At 60.6% G+C, this 20,592-nt stretch overlaps 1 protein-coding gene across 1 annotated transcript; it reads left to right on the forward strand.

The window, feature by feature from the left end:
• Positions 1-10,860: 10,860 nt before the first annotated feature.
• LOC112296737 (protein C19orf12 homolog) lies at positions 10,861-14,230 on the forward strand. The gene is made up of 3 exons (XM_024551509.3): positions 10,861-11,014; positions 11,704-11,884; positions 13,808-14,230. The coding sequence occupies exons 2-3, from the start codon at positions 11,725-11,727 to the stop codon at positions 14,071-14,073; spliced, it is 426 nt and encodes a 141-aa protein (XP_024407277.2). The 5' UTR covers positions 10,861-11,014; positions 11,704-11,724; the 3' UTR covers positions 14,074-14,230.
• Positions 14,231-20,592: the final 6,362 nt, after the last annotated feature.

Genomic DNA, 20,592 nt, shown 5'->3' on the forward strand with positions numbered 1-20,592 from the left:
CCCCTCAGAGCTGCTGCAAGGACCACCTGCTCCCCAGGTTCCTCCTGCTGAGCTTTGCGAGCTGCCCACCCTCTTTTTGGAACCCCTAACCTGCCCAAGCCCTCAGACACACACTCTTTGAGGGGATTGCTCCTCCCTCACCGCAGCCCAGGGTCTGACAGAGGCCTCCCACTGACCCCTGGGCACACGACTGACCCTAAGACTGAGTTCTGGGCTATTGAGACACAGCAGCTGCGCAGAGACACGGCCCTTAGATGGAAGTGAGGGTGTGAGGGCCCCAGGCCCTTGTGCAGCGGCCGACCTTTGGAGATTTAGGGACAGACTGGGCAGCCTGGCCCCAGAGGCTGGGCCCTGGCCCAGATATCACTCTGCTGCCGAGGTCCTGTCCCCCGACTCCGGCGGGGCTGACAGCCCTGACAGTGCCCCAGGAAAGGGGGGTGCAAAGAAGCAGAAGAGGGGGCCGCAGAGGCACAGCCCGCTGCAGCCCCAGCTCCCTCTGCTCCCCTTCCGACAGGCGCAGGACAGGAGCGAACCATGGGCAAATGCCTACAGAATCTTCTTGGGAAGTCGGGACTGGCTGCCACCTTTCTGGCCCCATCACCCAAGGCCCTGGCCACAGCCAGGCGTGCTGGCCTGGCCGAGCTGGGCTAGGCTGTGGCTGTGGGCCTGTGAGGCTGGCCCTGGGGAGGTGGGGCCGCCCCCTGCCAGCCTCCTGACGTGGTGCTCCGGGGGCCAGTGGGTCCTCAGCCTCTCTACTTCCCTATCTGCTTTTGGGGGGGGGGGGCACTGCAAGAGCAGCTGCCCTGGGTCCTGTGGACATGGTGAGGCCCGTGCTGGGCACCTGGGCAGGACGGAGAAGCAGGCGGTGCCGAGGCTCAGGCCCTCCAGAGCCGGGTCAGGGCGGTCTCCCCGATGCTCCTGCAAGTCACTCCCCTCTGCAGGCCTCAGGGTCCACTAACAACGGGCCAGCGAGGTTTCCTCCCGCTGAACTGCGAGTGGTGCCCACTCCTATCTGTCCTCTCCTTCGGGAGGCAGGGGCCCCTCTTACAGTTTCCTGCCTGTTCACATCTGATGACCCCTCCTCTCTACCAACCCAGCACCCCCAGGCAGACAGCTAGGGCCAGAGCTACTGGCCAGGAAGCCCCTCCAGAGGAGCGTTAGAGGCCCTGAAACTGGGCACCAGCTCTGGACCTGGGAGCCATTGGAGAACACGGTGACATCTCTTCCTGCCTCTGCTGCAGAAGCCGCCGGCCCCGCCCCTGCGGCCTGAATTAGATGGAGCCTTAGGAAATTACAGGCTGAGCAGTATGCGGAGAAGTGTCTGATTGTGTCTACAATGCGGCAGATGGCTCCATCGCCTCCCAGGGTGTCAGAACTCAGCTCTGGGTCCCGGGAGCCTGGAGGGGCCCTGCCTGCCTGTGTCTGAGAGGGCTGCCTAGGGAGGCTGGGACCACCGGGACTTCCCGGAAGACACCCTTGTCCTGTGCCCGCCTCCTGCCCCTGGAGTGCCACTCTCCAGCCAGGCGAACCTGCATCTGCCTCGCAGACGCAGCACACCTGGCTACCAGAGGGGCTCTGAGGAAGTGAGCCCCCTCCCGGGCATCCCGCTCGGGCCTGGAAGGCCCACGGGCAGTAATGGGCTGAAACCTGTGTGTGGGTGAATTAGGTCCCCTGCAGTGGGACAGAGGGTGGGCGGGGGGAGAGAGGGGATGCTGGTGCTGGTGTGACGCTCCTTCTAAGAACACCAGTTGCTGCTGGGGAGGGGCACCCTGACCCAGTATAATCTTGGCTTCGCTTGGGGACATTGGCAAAGACCCTGCTCCCGAATAAGGTCACAGTCATAGGTGTTGGGGTCAGGGCTTCGGCACATCTTTCTGGGGACACAATTCCATCCCCCACATCTCCAGTCCAGAAGCCTTCCCTGCGGTCTGGGGAGGAAGTGGGGTCGGCCTCGAGTTTACCAAGTCACACCATGACAGTATGGGCGTCTCAGCCTAATGGCGCCGGGACCACTGACACTGGAAATGCAGGCACCTGGGAGGCAGCGTGGAGGAGCCCTGTCCCTGCGGGCGAGGGCCCCGAGGACGGGCACGGTGCTGGGGCGCCCCTGAGCAGCAGCAGGGGAGGTGACACCCCAGCCTGGAGAGGTGACGACAGCAACATGCAGGACTCGGGGGACATTTCCTGCAGGCACACCCACATGTGTGGGGGCCAGGACAGATGTCCCCAGTCACCAGCCTTGGGATAAGGGCCTTCAGCCTCACCCAGGACTTCTTCATGTTGCAAGGTGGAGAACATCTCCATAAAAACTTCCCACCGGCACTGGCCCAGGCGACTCCCAGCTCGGGCTCCTTCCTCCTTTGTCCTCTGGACGGAGGTCCAGATACAGCCCTGGGGCCAGGCCCCCTCTGTGCAGTCCTGGCCACAGAGCACGGGGTGAACGAGAGTGGTGGGGGCTCTGGGGGCACCTGTTTTTCTCAGTGGCCCCGGTGCCTGCTGGGAGCAGAGGGGGAGCCCAGGTTGCGGGAGGCACCCCCAGTATCACTGCTTCTGCGTTAGCTGCCAGGGGTGGGGGGGCAGATGCCTGCGAAGATGGGGGTCTGTTACTGTGAACAGCGGGTGACCGGATCAAGTTGGCTTGGAAGCCGTCACAGATTTGCTGGTCTTGATGCTTTGGTGGAAGAGGCTGCTTTTAAACCGCCCAGCAAAGCTGCTAAACGCCCCCTTCATTGTGGGAAAGGGGAGCCTAGTCTGTTAGCTGTGTGGCGGTTGTCCCAGCACGTCCTGGACGGGACACCTCGGCAAACGGGGTCGAGGGGCTGGCTTCCCAACTGGACTGTGAGTCCCTGCAGATGGGGTGGTGGGCTGGGGCAGGGGGTGCCCAGGCCAGGCCCAGGCCGACTGCTCCACTCTCCAAACCGTGCCCTCCTGGGTTCGGGGGTGGCTTCCTGACACAGGTCTGCCTGCCTGGATCGCTGCCCGTCAGTCAAGGATGCCACCTCTTCCCAGAGGTGCCAGGAACCTCGTGCCGGGTTCCCTGGGGAGCAGCCCCCCCCCACGCACAGGTGGCCTGGCAGGGCTCCATCCATCACCCATCAGCATAAAACTGGACGCTGCCATCGCCCTCATCACTGACAAGTGCCGAGGGTCTCGGAGCCCAGGGCCACACACAGGGACATGTGCATTTCACATCACAGTGCAGTGCCCCCGGACCCGGGCCCAGACGACTGCCGGTGTCGCTCTGCGAGACGGTTGGTTATGAACAAACAGGAGAGCCACCTTGCGATGGGCGTGTCCTTCTCCACCTGCACCAGCCACCCCTCCCCCCACCCCCCCCCCCCCGTGGGTCAGCAGAGGGCTGTGGGGGTGGGGGGCTCCTCCCCAGCAGCACAGAGCACATATTTCCTCGCAAGTCCCTCACTGGTTCTGCGGCCACCCCGTGCTGCCATCTAGGTCACTGGGAACTCTTCACCGTGACCAGGGGGCAGCAGCGAAGGCCGGCCAGGGTGGCCCAGGTCTCTGAGGTTACTGCCAGGCCAAGCCCCTGGTTCCCAGGTGTAAATGTGCCACCAAGGACATCAAAGAGGCTCAGTTCACACTCCCGCCCCGTGGGCGTGTTCTCCCCCACCCTCTCCACTTTTACACCCTTTTTTCTCACCCAGTATTTGCACAATAATTTGTGTGCCCACCTCATGCCTCCTTGGGGCTCTCTGCTGGGTTCAGGGGCTGGCAGCTGCCTGAGGGGTCAGTGCAGAGGCCAGGCTGGGGTCAGGGCCACTCCCCGAGGAGAGGGCCTGTGGGCAGAAGACAACCTCTGGCCAAGGGAGCAGTCTGGCCTGTGCTATGCAGGGGTGGGCCAGGGTGGTGGTGGTGGGGGGGGGCTGGGACCTGCTGAGAAGTCAGGGCTGAGCGAGCAAGGGCGAAGGGAGGCCATGGCCCTATGGGGCCTTGCAGGCCGCGCTGAGGCCACAGGGCCCCCTAAAGAGCCTGGGCCAACAGGGTCAGTGCTCATACAGCCACTCGCCACCAAGTGCACTGCTGGTCGTGCCCCCACGCATTTTTTGAGGCTGCCTAACAAACTGGGGTCTCAGAACAACGGACCCGTGTTCTCCAGGGTCTGGAGGCTGGATGCTGGGGATCAGGGTCCCCGCAGGGCAGCGCTCCACTGAGGGCTCCAGGGGAGGGTCCAGCCCCGCCTCTGCCTCTGTCCTCAAGTGGTTGTCCCCTGCCTGCAGCCTGTCCTCTGCCTCTTAAGGGGACAGGTATCATTGGCTTTAGGGTCCACCAGGCTAATCCGGGAGCATTGCCCCCAGTCGAGAGCCTTCTCGACTTAGTCACATCTGCCCAGGCCCTTTGTACAGACAAGGTCACAGGGTCTGGAACAGGGTCCTGTCCTTAGTAGGGGCACCGCCATTCAGTCCCCTGCAGGGCCGATAGGCAGGGACACCACATGCTTGGGCCAAGCGGGGCCAGAGCACCGGGAAGCGGCAGGCCAGCCCTTGCCCCCGAGCACTCCCAGTCCAGGGGGCTCGTGGCCAGGTGGCCCTGGCTCCGGCATGCCATTGTCCAGACCAGGAGCACACCAGGTCTTTAGCTGTGACCTCCCATTCTCCACACGTGGTCTGAGAGCCTTTTTCAAGTTCTGCGTGGACCAGCTCTGCCTCCCGAGTGCCCGGGCTGCGCTTCTGTTCTGACGTCACAGTCCCCCCTCACACTGCTCGGGCTCAGCTCCCACGGAGCACCACCCTGGGGACCTCCAACCCTGCCAACCCTGCCAGAGGGTCTTGTCCTTTCCATTTCTCAGCCATCACAGTGGACGCTCAGAGGGGGTATCCCTTGTCCCAGGCCAGGTCAGGCGGAGCTGGCGTTTGAAATTCAGCCACTGGGGATTCCTTGGCCACTTTCTTCCTGGGTTAAGTGCTTGGTCTGCACCCTAATCCACCTCCTTTCAGCCCTGGGATCCGCAGCCTTCTGCTCACCCTGTCTGAGCCTCAGTTTGCCCATCTGCCGTGTGGGGCAAATGCACCTCACCCCACCTCCCCTTAGAGTGCTCCTTGGGGCCTGAGAAAGCACCCTGAAACTAGCCCTGCATGGTGCCCAGAGAGGGAGGCACCCTTGGCCCTCATTTAGGGTGAGTCCATTCCTGCTGTGCCTGTCACAAACCCAGGAGACCTGGCAGGGCCCCAGCGCTAGTTCCTCACCCTCCCTTCCTAAGTTTCTCGAGCATCCGGCACGCAGGGGACACGCTGCGTTTTCCAAAGGAAACTTTTCTCTGGGCCACGGAAGCTTTAAAACCACCAGACGAAGCAGAGAAGGTGTTGGACCGGTCCTCCGAGCGTCCCCGCGCCCCTGCGTCGGAGCATCACGTGTGAGGATGAGCGTGTGTTGGTTTCCTCATCCTGCCGCTAAGAGCAGCAGGTAGCAAAATGTTGACTTCGATGTGTCAGTAAAACATCATGCATTCGAATCCTGGCTTTTCCTGCCATCTGCAGCATTTGACACTGTTTTTCGTACCAGCTTATTACATGTCTTGTGCAAACATACTTCTGGGTGTCTCTGTTGATTTATGCTATAGTTGCTCTGGTATTTGTGTTAAAATAGCATTTTAAAACTCTAAAATATTGCTATTTATTCCATCCTTGATTCTTTGCCACTTGACAAGCTCGGGAGCAGCGTATGTCTCCCCAGGACCAAGTTTCTGAGTGTGGTTCTCTGGGGCTGGGGCCGGGATGGGAGCTGCAGGCTGGGACCAGGTGCCCCGGGGTGGCACGGGACAGGGTCTGGCTGGGCACTTCTAAGGCACCAGACTCACCAGCACCTTGGGAGGACCTGCAGATTGTTTGAGGTTATTATTAGCCCCCAGTGGAGGAAAACAAAGACAAAATGGTGAGTCTTCATACAGCTAGATTTGCTCAATGGAAAGACCTCTAATTCTGGCGTTCTTCCCTTTTTAATCTCAAACTTTGCGTTCTTGGGTGGCTGAAGGGGACCGTGGATGATAGGACTTTTTATTCTAGGTCAGCTTTCCTTGGAAACATAAGTTCTCCAGTTGGGTTTTGTGGGGGAGGGGTATTTTAACTGGCCTGCAAAATCCACAAATCTGGGGCACGCTTGTGCAAAGCTGGGGGTGCTGGGCTCCTCTGCTGATCCGAGCCCACCCCCTGCAGAGGCAGGGGCTGGGGTGAGACCTGGGACAAGGGTCCTCACCGTGGCGGGGGCAGGGAGTGGGGGGCAGGAGGTTGCTCTGTGGCAGTGCAGGGCGCCGGCAGCCGGCTGGCGTGCGGATGAGGCCTTCTGCCACTCCACAGAAATCTGTGTGCACCGCCGCAGATGGGAGAATGAGCCAATATTCAAATTGGAGGCTGTTTTGCTAACACGTTAAAGATTAACGTGCTTTTACTGGCTGCCGCATACTGTGGCAAGATGAGTTTTCTTTCTAAAAAAGAACAAGGAGAAAGAGAAGCCGCCTGTTCAGGGCCGGTGCGGGGGCGGGCGGGCGGAGGGTGCTGGGCAGCCCCTCCAGGCCTCCTCGCGTCCCTGCCAGGGCCTGAGGGGGCCCGGGGCTCTGCGACGCAGCCCCGGTTCCAACGCCCTTGCCCTTAGCTCGGAGAGACTCAGCCCACCTCCGCACCTCCGCACCTCCGCCCAGCCTGTGCCCCTTCCTGTTGGCTGGTCGGTTCTTGTCCCCTTTTTTAAAGACTCAGCCCACCTTGGCCCCGTGATTCAGTTGGTTGGAGCACCAACCGACACACCAAAAGGTTGCGGGTTCTGCCCCTGGTCAAGGCGCATACCTAAGTTGGGGGTTTGCCCCTTGCTCGGGGTGCATGCGGGAGGGAACCGATCAATGTGTCTGTCTGTCTGTCTGTCTCTCTCTCACATCAGTGCTTCTCTTTCTCTCTTATCTCTCTCTCTCTCTCTCTCTCTCTCTCCCCTTCTCCTGTCTCTAAAATTGATTAAGAACATGTCCTCTTCCAGTGAGGATTAAAAAAAAGACTCGGCCCACCCTGGCTGGGGAGCTTCAGAGCTTCGTCCCGATACACCAAGGCTGTGGCCGCAGTTTGATCCCGGGTCAGGGCACACACAGGAATCTACCGAGGAACGGAACGCATCAGTAAGTGGAGCTCCGCCCAAATGCAAATATGTATATATATATGCCCATGTATAATGAGGAGGAGGAGCTAAGATGTACCACGTGCTGACATCGGGCCCAGCACTTCCCTGGGCAGCCCTGCCAATGCCCCAGAGAGCCACTCCAATTGTCCCCATTTCACAGAAGGGTAAACTGAGGCACGGAGAGATTAAGTAACCCTCCTGAGATCACGCAGCTGGGAAGGGGGTTTGAGCGCAGGCAGAGGGGCTCCTACGACAAAGCTCGGCCCCTCCCCATCCCCGCTCTCCAGCCAACAAGCCCCTCCCTTCCCTGGGCTACAGCACGCACAGCTTGTACCCAGGAGCAGAGCAGGGGTTCTGTGGGGCTTTGTGGGTTGAAATGGGCTCTCTGAGGGGTCTAATTACACTTCCTGCAGAACGAGGCACCAGGTTGGGACGTGGTCAGGGAAGTTGAGCCCCTAACAGGACTGGCTGCAGAAAGCCTGATGAGCAGAACTCACAGCCCCCCCGCGCGGGGTGAAGGGGGACTGCCCCAGATCCCGGGTCCCGGTTTCTTCTTGAAGATGCTGCGGGCAGGTTCCCGAGCAGCCTCTGGGCCTGGCGCCCTCTGATGGTCGGTGGCAGTAGTGCAGCCAGCCTCAGCCTTGGGTGGAAGGGGCTGGGAGAGGGAAGACCTGGGACGGGCACCTGGTGAAGAAGAGCCTTCTGGAAGGGCTGGGCGGCGAGGTGGGCACGTGCCCTTAGTCATGGCTACCCAGGGCTGCCCACGGAAGACTGCCATCCCCGGCGAGCTCCCCCCCCCCCCGTGCCCCCTGAGGGCCAGTGGCGTCCCCCAACACAGGCCGGGCTGGGATGCGGACCCCGAGGGTGGCTTTCTAGTTTACTGACGCTGACCCAGGGCCATTCCCCGAGATTCCAGCGCCCGGTATCAGCGAAAGCCCTCCACACCCACGCCCTGGAGGCAGCCAGCAGGGGGAGGGCGCCAGGCTGGCGAGGGGAACTGGCCTATCTGGCCCAGCTGGGTCCCCCCCACGCCCTGCAGCACGCCTTATGCAAATGGAGCCTCGATTTCCTTATCTGTGAACTGGGCACAGTGATGACCTCAGAGGTTGGGGACACAGGTTCCAGGGGGCCCCTGTCCCCCGGGTGATCCTGACCACGTGCCAGGCTGGTCGGGAAAGGAGGGACTTCGCCTGTGGACACAGGGGCACAGAAGGGGCCCCACAAAGGAAGGACTCCTCTGGAGGCAGCCTGGGAGCCCACTGCGCCCCCTCTCCCTCACCCGCCCATGACGGCCAGCACGGGCGGGTCCAGCAAGTGCCTGCTGAGTGCACAGTGACTCTCAAGAATCACCCAGCCATGCACCTGCCCACAGGGCCCCTGTGGGCCACCCCCCACCCCCCCTCCAGGTCTCCGGCGGTCCCCTGGGGCAAGAGTGCAGCCAGCAGGGGTTGTGTCCTTGCTGCCTGAGAAAGTGTTTCCTCTGTGAGCCCAGCTCAAAACGCTTCCATGAAACGACAGCCGCCTTGGTGGGGGGGACCTGGATGCCAGGTTGTACTAGGCAAACCTCGGGCTCTGGAGTTCTGCCTGGCAGCCAGGGGCCGCTCCACCCTCCCCTCTCGCACTTCTGCAAGAGGACCCCCATGTGTGTCCAAGGCTGACCCTTGGCCCCACAGATACGGCCTCTGCTGTCCCCCGGCTTCTCTACCTGGGCACCACTGAGCCCAAGCACCTCATGTGCCCCTGCTGTGGGGCCACCCTGCACAGCAGGGTGCCAGCTCCCTGCACCTGCAGCCTCTACCCTCAAGTGCTGCTCCCCCAGCTGTGAAAACCAAACACGTCTCCAGGCAACACCAAGTGTGCCCCCAGGGGAAGAGTCACTCCCCCACCCCACTGAGGACCACTGACCTAGGGGTCCATGTCCTGAGACCTGCTCAGGTCCCAAAACGGGTCCTTGCACAGCCCCAGCCGCCCCAGCCACGTGGGCTGGCCCCTCCAGGCCCCTGTCAGTAGGAGGGACTGGGCCCTCTGCTCCTGTCAGGATTCAGAGCCCAGGGCAGCAGCACCCTGGACTCCGCCCTCACCCCACGCCCAGTTGGCCCCTGCACCTGTGGACGTTGATTCTTCATCTCGCTGGGACCCGTCCCAGGAGCCCGGCCAGCCCACCCTCTCTGCCTTCCGACTCTGGGCCCCTCAGGTCCCTCGGGGCTGCGGCTGCTCCTCCTCCGCCTGCCAGCCCTGAGCTCTGGTTCAGACCCTGGCCAGGGGGGCTCCTCTGGCCCCTGGGTCAGGGCCTGGGTGGGCAGGGACAGGTTTCAGACCCCCAGGAGCCGGGCCTGCAGGGCAGGTGTGAACCCAGGGACCAAGGCCGAGGCCCCCACTGGCGAACTGGGGAGCCACACACACAGTGCTGTGGGAAGCGGGTTTCGCTTCGATGTGACATTTGTTGGTTTTTCTTTTCAATGTTCAAGCTGTCAAAAAGCATGTTTGCCGAGCCGGGATGTTTGTTTTGGGTTGTTCTCTGGAACGAGATGGAAGGCGGCAGAAATAGCCGTTCTTCGCAGCCAGGATGGTGGGCGGCAAGTGGCGCGGTGGCCACAGCTCGCAGGGACAGCAAACACCAGGCTTGAGGGGCCCGGTGCCCAGAGCATGCCGCCCGTCACCCCACTCGGCCCTGAACCTGTCCTTGAACAGCGCCTCACGACCAGGACCCCTGCTGCTCCCTGCCATCCTCCCTGCCACTCTGTGCGGGGCAGCGACATGACTGGGGAGCAGGCCACCGACGGTGCTGGACATGGGGGAACAGACGCACGAGGCCAGGCTCCCTGTGACTAGGACGAGGCCATCTCAGCAGGCGCAGGGGCTGCGGGGGGGAGTGCTCGGAGCAGAGACAGCTGGTGGCCACGTCTGCTCATCAGGTCCCTGGCCACGGGCTGTGGGGCTCAGGATGCACTGCCTTGTGCCTGGCCTGGGGTCCCCAACTCCCGCTGGGAGTGTCACGACCCCCCTCCGAGGGGCAACAGGAGGCAGGTGTAGTCTGCCCTGCTCTTCAAGGACAGGCGGTGGAGGTGGGCAGACCAAGGACCCCTGACCCACAGGGACACAGCATCTGGGCCGGGACCCTGTGCTACAGGGGAGCCAAAACGCTGAGGGGTGGTTGGTGTGAGCCTCCTGGGGGGGTGACCCAACGCTGGATTCTTTGTCCCGGCCACTGGGACATTCCCGGGTGTGTGTGCCAACTTCCCACAGTGAGGTCCCCAAGCCCCTTCCTGCTTCACTGCTGGCTGAGTCCACAGGAGCTGCAGTGCCGCCTGTGCCCTCCTGCGGGGAGTGGCTGGTCCCAAGGTCGGCAGGGGGGCGGGGGGTGGCAGGCTCTGAGCCCGGGATCCCCCAGCTCTCCCAGCAGCACAGGGCATTCTGGAACCTGACTGTGCGGATGGGGAAGGTCCACAGAGCAGGTCCGAGAACTCACAGCTTGCTGCCGGGGCTCGGAGGGGCTGGTGTGGACAAAATACCCTCATCCAGCCAAGACACTGACCAGCAGGGTCAGATCGCAGCGTCCGCTTTGCTCCCCAAGGGACTGTTGGCAGGGGTCAGCCCTGAATGAAGGGGACAGGGGTGAGGGGGTAGCTTGGCTCCAGCTGAAGGGGGAAGAGGCTCCTCTGTGCCCTTACTTCCCAGCATGGCCAGGTGGGGGCACTCCACCCCATGACCCTAGGCAGAACCTGCCTGAGCCACCCGCCCTCCCCTCGCCTGTCATTTCCCTCCCCTGGCCTGTCATTTCCGGAGTTTCGCCTCGCATTTCCTGGGGTCAGGGGTAGCAGCAAATCGTCCCCCACCCCAGAGAGTTCCTCTAATTTCATCGTTCCAAAGGTCGATTCCTCCTCCTGCTGTCCACCCACAGGTATGCTAGACCTTGGAATTGTTTGGTGTCTTGCATTCTCTGTTTCATCTTTCCGCCTCATCCGTCCTGCGAGTACCAGTGGGTGGGTGGCTTTCGGAGGCCAGGGGTGGGGGTCAGTGGCAGGATGCTGACGGAGAGCCACCGTGTATGAGGGTCTGCAGGGTCCCCGCTCTCCAGGCACTTGGCACTGTTCCCCTCACCCCTCCAGAATCCAGCCTGCGGGGGGAATCCACCCCACAGGCCAGGATCTGCCACCCTGCTCCGGGTCCCAGTGCCAGCCAGGCGGGTGTGAGGCCTGCGTCGCGGTGGCCGAGTCCTGTGTCCCCCTCTCTGGCTTGTCCAGAGCCCAGATGTCCTGACACCCAAGAGGACACCGGCCGGGACACTCCGCACTCAGCCAGGCTTTGCCTCATTGTACTGCACGCAGGCACGTCCTCCTCTGTCCCCGGTCAGAAGTCATCCAAAAGCACAGAAGAGTTCCCATCCGCTCCGCTGCTTCTATTTGCTTATGAACTAACCGCAGCCCTGCTTTCTCGGTGACAGAGAACTTGTCACGTGAGCGGGTGCTGTCCCTCACACACACAGTGGAGCTACAGGGCTCTCCCCAAAATGCGGACCCGTCCCCATAACTCTAGGGAGAGTCACCTGTGGGTGGAAACACTAAAGCTCTTGAAACTCTCCCCGGCAAGGCTGTCTCCGAGGCCGCCAAGATGCCCGTCGCGGTGAAAGATGTCGTGAGATTGCTGTGCTCCATCTCTGACCAGAAGAAGATGCGGGTGCCTGTCCAGCCCTCTAACAAGAGCGCCCAGCTGCTTGTAACTGGGGCCGTGGTTGGCAGCTTCCTTGGTGGCTCGCCGGGACTAATCTTTGGTAAGTGCCAGTGCCTCGCAGGGGCAGCCAGCCTGGGGCTGTGGGACAAAGGCCTCAGGTCCACAGAGTCCTCACAGCAGTCCGCGTCCTGCGTGAGGGGAAGTGGTGTTGAGGTCGCCTCTGTGACATGATCTGTGTTACAAACCGCGTCCTGGGAAACACCGGCCTTGGGCACCGGTGTCCTGCAGGCTGAGACCTCAGGGTGGCCCTGGTGGCCCCTTCCCCCGTCATCATTACAGGTCACCTCAGGAGGCACCCACTAGGGGCACGGTTCACATGAGCTGTTCAGAGAGGGTGTCCCCGCTCCCATCCAACAGTCCAGGGCAGGAGAAGCAGCCAAACACCGCCCATGGTGCCTGTCACCTGTCCTCGTTTCACCACCTGCTCCCACCTGGGAACTGGGGTCGGGCAGCCTGGGCCAGTTGCAGGGCCTGACGGAGCTCAGTCCGGAGGGATCCTTTCCAGATGCTGGGGAGGTGACCCCTCTCAGACCAGGGGCTCCCCTTGCCGGGCTCGCCGGCCAGGCTTCCTGCACTGCTGTCCCTGCGGTGGCAGGATAGACATCCTGAGACATGCCATCGAGCTGAGGCCCCAGTGGGGGGAAAGCAGCGTGTGGCAGCCCCAGACCTCCCACCTGTGCATTTTCTTTCCTGTCTGAGTCAGCGAGTCCCGCCGACTGCAGCCACCAGGCGGTGGCAGGTGAGGGAGGCCACACGGCCACGCCTCCCGCCTCAGTGGTCGTGTCTGCGTCTGTCCCCCGCTCTGAGGTGCTCAGGGGAGGTCGGCTGGCTCCACCTGCCAGGTAGCCACGCCCTGACGTCCTTTGGGGCGCACCTCTGCCAGACTGAGTGGAGCTGGTGGAGAACCGGGTCCGCAGGAGAACCGGGCATTGGCAGCCCACTGCCCCAGTCCCGGGTGGGAGCCTCAGTTTCCCAGGAAACAGAGGAATTTCTCTCTGTAGAGAGTGGGTAGGTGGCTGGCCACTGTTCCTGGTGACTCTTTGCATTAAGTGCTGCCCTAGGTCACAGGCCGGTGTTCTCACACAGGCTTAGAGCAGAGGAGACAGCTCCTTTGTGCTCCGCCTGTGGCATGGGGAGACTCTGGTGACACGGCACTAATGGCTTTCCTCTGCAGGTGGCTCCTTTCCTTCCAGGCCGCGGGCAGCCTGTCCCCGGGCAGTGTGCCTCCTCCCGGGCGGGGGGCTGTCCCCCATGCCTCCTGAGAGGGTTCTCTCTGGCCTGGCCGCATTCCTTTAGAGAAACTTTTTATTCTTGAAGGGTGTCAGAGAAACAGGGAAATTATAAAGATGGAGGACGGAAATCCCGTACCCCCAGTTTCAGCCCCTCGACACTCCTGACTAGGTGACAGGCACATCTGTCACAGCTGGAAGCCAGCGCTGCCCCCTTACGAGTCGCTCCTCTCCAGACTCATTTTACTGTTTGACCAGCTTTCGCATCACTGATCCTTTCCTGCCCCGGCATCCCACTCATGCTACCACGTGGCATTTGACATCACGTGTCCTTGTTCCCCGGGTCAGGGACCGTCTCTCAGACCTCACTGGCATTCCCGGCCGTGAGAGGGTGGCGGGGTGGCGGTCGGGGGCTCTGTGGATGCCGCGCTACCCAGGGGGTGGCTGCTGCCTCCGTCCTGACAGCCGGGGCTACAGGCCTTTGGCAGCACCCTGCAGAGGTGAGCTCCCCGCCCACGGCTCTGCATCAGGGGCACAGACATCCCCAGCACCTCGCCATGACTTCACCTCGGTCACCTGCTTCAGGGCGTGTGTGCCAGGGGTCCCCAGCATGACGATGGTGCCACATCACCTGTACTCTGTCAAAGAGAGTCACTATGTCCAGCTGGGCCCCCACTCCCGAGGACATCGTTTATAAACAGGGCCCAACTCCCTGAGCCTTCCTTGTCTCCTAGGCGGCGTCCTCGGGGGGCTCTTAGGGGCTGGGATGAAGGATGAGCCCTTCAAGCCCGTCTACAAGATCCTGCTGGAGCTGTCGCATGCCCGGCAGCAGAAGCTGTTCGATAAAGTCAAGGCCGTCATCTGGAACCTGGACTGGATGGACAACGTGGAGCTGATGGACCTGGTCATGCGCAGTGAGAGACTTCAGCGGCAGCTGGAGGACGTTCTGGTGGATTTCATCAAGGCGGAGCTGAAGACCGACGTGCAGTTTGGCATCTAGACCCTCGGGACCGGGGGTCCCCAGGAGTTCTGGGGGCTGGGGTGCCCACAGCACCACATGTCACCTTAAACCCGCGCCCTCCACCCCTTTTCACCTCGTGGCGCACGCAAGCGCCTCACACCAGAAAATGAATTGTACTTCTTGCTGATGAACAAAATACGTGTGGTTTTGATTCGTTCACACCAGAGGCCACTGTGGTGCAGGCTGTTGTCATTTTTTTATTTCGCCATCTAAGGGCAAAGAGGTCGGTGCCCCTGACTAACAGGTCGGGGGTCACCATGTTTTGAAAATTCTCATGGCACAGCGGGTGAGACTCTGCCTTCCCGGGCCGGGAGCCTCCTGCAGGGGAGGCTGGGCTGTGCGGGATTCTGGTTGGACACTACCAATGGGGGCGTCCTGTGGCGTGGCCGCGTGGGGGCTGTTTTGTGAGCCCACCCTCCTGCCCTGGGGTCTGGAGGGAGGTCAAGGTGTCCAGCTGCTCATCCGTGAAGGTGACCTCTGACCCAGGCACGTGTGTAGCAGGGCTGGGTGCCCCTCCAGGCCTGGGGTGGTGGGACCTGGTAGCCAGCCCTGCTGGAACCACGGGGACCCCCTGAGTGAGCCCCTCCCCCAGTCCCTTCTGAGAGGCCTCCAGGAGGGAAACGCCGAGGGCACCCTGCCCTTCTCCGCCCGCCAGGGCCCTACTGTCCCATCCGGTTCTGCTTTTCCAGCTCACTGCTTGCAGTAGAAGGCGCCATTGCTCTTTCTAAAGGCGTGGGGTCACACACCATCTCCAGGAAGTGTGCACCCTAATGTTCCCACACGCTGGGTCCCCACACTTAGAACCCCGGGGGCACTGTCCCCAAATGAGACACACTTTGTGCACAGTCTGTCTCCCCGCAGTCTGTTCAGCGTCCCTAACACGGGGAGTTGGCCCCTCCCAAAGGTGGGGGCAACGGGCACTGAGGGGGTCGGCGACTTCCGTAAAGAAAGGTATTTATATTTAGAGAGGGCTAAGGGACGGAGGAAGAGGAAGGGAAACATCCATGTGAAGGACAGACATGGAGCTGCTGCCTCTCGTACGTGTCCCGAATGGAGACTGAACCCGCAACACGGGCACGTGCCCTGTCCAGGAACCGAACCCGTGACCTCTGGGTTCCGCACACAACTCTGAGCCCCTCCCTGCCCCCCCCCCCCCGACGAGGGCTCTGACACATGGTCTTTGGGGTCCATCCCTCAAACTGAAACAGCTGGGTACGAAGCGGCAGCATTTTTTAAGGCTGTAGTTTCATTTGGCCCAGGTTCCTTCCCGAGCAGCACGGCTGCCCCGTCGGTGTGCGGCACCCAGAAGCAGGCCATGGCCCTGCCTGACTCAGGGTGCGGGGAGGAGGGCGGAGCTTCTGTTCCACGCCACTGTCGGAGCTGAGCGTGGATGCGGCTCCTGGGTCCCAGCCACTCTCTGGACTCGGGGTTCTGCCTGGAGACGCTGGGACGAGTGGAACTGGAAACCGGGAGAGGGACGTCTGTGGGCCGCTGCTGACGTGGGCGCAGCACACCGCGGCACTCGCTAGAGGCTGGCACTGGGTGTCGGGGGGTGTGACGCCACGGCCCACGGCTGCATGTGGCCTCTGTGACAGCCCAGCACCTCCCAGGGTGTCTCTGCACCTGCTGGGCAGGGGGCGGGCTGGCGGGGTGGATGTGGGATTCCACAGCCAAGCCTCAGGAATGGTGGGCAGGGCTGGGGCCCCTCACCTGCCCAGGTAAACTCCGCCCACCTCCACTGGCCAGACTACTGGTGAATCTGGCCTCTTCCGCACTCTCAGCGGTCCCACACCACACGCGTAACTTGCAGAGTCGACAGAAAGGCATTAGATTTCCTCCCAAACGCCCATCTGCCTGGCCGTTTATCCACTTCGAAGTGAAATCCAGAACACGAGGGCGCCCGAGGCCAATCCAGTGTCCCCGTCTTCCGAAATGGGTCTGCGGACGCTTTATCTCATGCCATCACCACATCCTCTGTTCCCAACCTTTGAACCCGATGCCTTTCTTATGCATAACGACACACACCTAGGGGAGACCCGCGTGGGCCTGTAAACCCACACCTTTGCAGGGTTTGCCCTCGGACACTGGTGGCAGAAACAGGTGGAGAGGAAATTTATTTATTTCATAGGCTCATTCTTTCCACTGGTCTGATAATTCCTGTTCACACTGTAGTCTGGGTGGAGGAGGGGGTCTTACCAATTTACCTGGTTAATTTCTAAGGCAGATATTTGTGTAAAAGCTCCCTCCAGGAATGGGGTTGAATGTGACGTCTGGGCTCTGCGGGGTCCCTCCCGACTGTCCCTCAGGGGCTCCGCGTGGCGCTCACGGAAGCCAGCACGGCCTCTCAGGGGCAGCAGAGGGAGGACACCCCGGAAGACGCACAGGGACAAAACTTCCCTAAATGCCAAAGTAAAGGGGCACGAGCCACAGAACTGAAGGGAGTGGAAAAGGAAGGGAGGGAGGGGGGAAAAGAGAGGAAAGAGGAAGAAAGGAAGGAAGGAAAGAGGAGGGAGGAAGGGAGGGAGGGAGGAAGGGAGGAAGGGAGGGAAGGAGGGAGGGAGGAGGGAAGGGAGGAAAAGAACTTCAGTAATACCCGTGGACGTTCGGCAAGCTGAGGATGAGGGAGTCTGCCCCCCCCCCGCCCCCCGGGCCGGTGGAAACTCCCACTTTTGTGCATCTTTTCTGTGGCCCCTGATGGTGTTGGAGGGAAAGCAGACAGGCCCAGCTGGCGCAGGCGAGGGAGAGAAATGCTGAATTTTTAGCAGCTCAGGTTTATTTTTAGTTATTTAAGGGTATCTTTAGCTTCCCAGTAAATGAGTCCATCAGAAGGCCGTATATGAAATATTCAGAACGTAAAAATTTGGAACAGAAATCTGAGGCCCCCTGTCCCAGCTGGGCAGTGCAGTCCCCGCCCCCTGTCCAGGCCCCACGCACCCACCGGGGCAGATGGGGCCCTAGGCTTGCGGCTGGCGGAGCTCGGTCACCTGCCCTTTGTCTCTCTGTGCCTGAGGGGCAGTGACCAAGGCCCGGAGTCAGGAGAGCAGTGACCTTCCAGGAGCCAGGAGCCTTGGAGATAGCCCGAGTGCAGGAGTGTGAGGCTTGCAAGTGGGCGTGAACTTTGGTGTCAAAAGCACAGCAAGCAGCCGCTGGATGGGCGCCAGGGGCCCAGACGGGGCTCTCGACTCCCAGGCCTTTCCTGCCTGCTGGCTCGAGTCTTAGAAATCCGCCTCCAGGGCTGCACTAGGTTCTGGTGGAACCCCAGAGGTGGGGACTCTTCATTTTCCAAAGACAAGTCCCAATGTCTGTATCTCTATCTGTCCATCTATCCGTCCATCCATCCCGCATCCACATACCTACCCATCCATCCATCCATGATGCATTTTTCTATGTATCTGTCTGTCTGTCTGTCTATGCCATCTCTCTAATATCTACCAAACCACCGTATCTTATTCTCCTCCATTCCTGTACTGTTACCCGAATTACCGTCTGTATCTCGGCGGCCGCCTCTCTCAAGCAGGAAGCTTGCTCTGTGGCTCCTGCTGAGATCAGTGTGTGTGGGGGGGGCCGGCTGGTGCCTATGGCGGGAGCCCCACCGGCATGAGGGGAATGGAGACGAACGTTCAGGACTCACATAACGGTGTGGACCAGAAGGAAGAAAGAAACATCCAACCAGAACAGAATGAAGAAACAAGAATTCAAAAAAATGAGGAGAGGCTTAGGAACCTCCAGGACATCTTTAAACATTCCAACATCCGAATTATAGGGGTGCCAGAAGAAGAGGAAGAGCAAGAAATTGAAAAATTATTTGAAAAAATAATGAAGAACTTCCCTAATCTGGTAAAGGAAATAGACTTCCAGGAAGTCCAGGAAGCTCAGAGAGTCCCAAAGAAGCTGGACCCAAGGAGGAACACACCAAGGCACATCACAATTACATTAGCCAAGATTAAAAGAAGGAGAGAATCTTAGAAGCAGCAAGAGAAAAGAAGACAGTTACCTACAAAGGAGTTCCCATTAGACTATCAGCTGATTTCTCAAAAGAGACCTTACAGGCAAGAAGGGGCTGGAAAGAAGTATTCCAAGTCATGAAAGGCAAGGGCCTACATCCAAGATTGCTCTATCCAGCAAAGCTTTCATTTAGAATGGAAGGGCAGATAAAGTGCTTCCCAGATAAGGTCAAGTTAAAGGAGTTCATCATCACCAAGCCCTTATTATGTGAAATGTTAAAGGGATTTATCTAAGAAAAAGAAAAAAATATGAACAGCAAAATGACAGCAAACTCACAGTTATTAACAACCACACCTAAAACAAAAACAAAAGAAAACGAAGCAAACAACTAGAACAGGAACGGAACCACAGAAATGGAGCTCACATGGAGGGTTACCAAGAGGGGAGTGGGAGGGGGAGGGAGGGGAAGGTACAGAGAATAAGTAGCATAGATGGTAGGTAGAAAATAGGGGGAGGGTAAGAACAGTATAGGAAATGTAGAAGCCAAAGGACTTATATGTACGACCCATGGACAGGAACTAAATGGGGGAATGTGGGTGGGAGGGGAATAAAGGGGGGAAATGGGACAACTGTAATAGCATAACCAATAAAATATATTAAAAATTAAAATACTAATAATAAAATTTGTTTCCATCACAGTTGCCTAATTCTTTCATTTCCTGGGCCTCAGAGCTGCAGCTGTTCGGGCCCCCTCTGCCTTGATGGCTTCCCACACCTGCCTCTGCTCTCCCCTGTCCCCCCCAATGGAGCAGGGCTCCTGCCTAGCATCTACCCAGGGTCCTGGAAGAGCACCCAGCCTTCCTGGGGGAGGCCCCCTTTCTCCCCTCCCACCTCGCCCTTTGGGTGGGTCCACTGGTCATTCCACCGGGGGAGGGAAGGCCCCGGGACTAGAGCTGGTGCCATCCTGGGTGCTGGGGGCTTGAGCGGGGGCCAGAGTGCCATGAAGATGGCACCAGGGCATGACGCCCTGGACCGAGCGGGCACAAAGCAGGCCCAGGACAAGCGGGCCAGTCCTGACAGCCAGTGGACTTTGTCCTCAGCCCGCACTCCGGGAGCCAGCCCCGTGTTCTGTGCAGACGTCCTCAGCTGTGGACACAGAGCTCAGGGTGCCAGGCTGGCCATTCCTCAGGGAGGAGACACCCCTCCTCCACAGATGTGCGGTGACTTTCAGTGCCTGAGAACTCTGGTGGCCTTGGTCACATACCCATGGGGCCCTGCCAGACCCGGGACACGGCTGTGAGGTGTCCTGAGATCCACAGAGGTGCCAAGGTCCACAGTCCAGAGAGCCCGACGGTGGAAAGGGGGTGCGGGGCTGGCGTGAGGAGGTGCTGGGGAGGCTGGAAACTGGCTGAGCCTCCCCATCCGCACCACACTGATGTGCCGGCCAGGCCATCACAGGGGCCTGCGAGAGGCCAGGGGACAGAGAGGCCAACAATAGGGCGGCCGCTGCTGCGTCCCTCTGCCCCGAGAGCAGCGGGGATGCCTTTGTGTGGCACGAGCCTGTCCTCGAGCACTGCAGAGGGCAGAGGGCAAGCTCTCTAAGCTGCAAACCTGTCACTCATAAGAGGCTGGCAAACATTTTCGGATTAAGCGAGGTGCCCAGCTCCGGAACGCGTGTGAATCTGCCACATGCTGTGCCCCCTCCTCTGGCCTTGTTCTGCCGCAGGAGGCCCCCTTCGCCCCCTGGACTGGGTCGTGCACCCTATCCTTGCACCCTTGCAGCCTGGAGGGCCAGGAACACCCTGTGCCCGGGACTCTCAGCAACGAGGGGCAGGCGGGACTTTCCGAGGGGCTTCCATCTCCTGCCCAGAAGTCCCCACAGGCTTGAGCTGCCTGCGGTGGCCTTGTCAGTGACCCACCGGCCTTGACAGCGTGTCCTGGTGCTTTTTCTCTCCCCTGTCACTGTCTCTGGTTCCTGAGACCGCCTTGCAAATGAGCTGCCTCGGCCCCAGTTTCCCCCAGGCTCAGCGTAGGGGGAAGACCCAGGTTATGCTGGTGTCCCCAGACCCCGACCTCCCTGAAAAACAGGCGAGTGAGGTGTCTGCCCGTGTCAGCCCCAAAAGGGCACAAAGCATGTAAGACATATGGTGTCACTCCTGCAGACCTGGGTTCCGGAGCCTGCGGCCAGTCCCGGGACCCTATGCCATCACAGGGGACGGCCACAGAATAATGGTATCAGAGCAGGCCCAGCGAAGCCGTGGGTGATTCCCAAGGGGCAGCGCTGACCAGGTGGGACACTTAGATTGTTCCATGAAAAACGCAGAGCTCTGCCCCAGAACGGTCCGGGATTCCCTGACCTCTAGCACCCCCTAGTGTTAGCTTCCGTGCACGTCCGGAGCGCGCCGACAAGCCTGAAATTCCGCAGGGTGGGGAACACCAGGGTCAGAGCTACTCGGTCCCCGGAGCGCTCCAGGGAGACGTCTTCGTCAGGCGCTGGCAGGAGAAATCTGTGCCCCCTGTGAGCCTGGAATAGAGCCCCACGTTTGACGCCTC

The sequence above is a fragment of the Desmodus rotundus genome, chromosome 12 (assembly GCF_022682495.2).
Source record: "Desmodus rotundus isolate HL8 chromosome 12, HLdesRot8A.1, whole genome shotgun sequence".
NCBI lineage: Eukaryota > Metazoa > Chordata > Mammalia > Chiroptera > Phyllostomidae > Desmodus > Desmodus rotundus.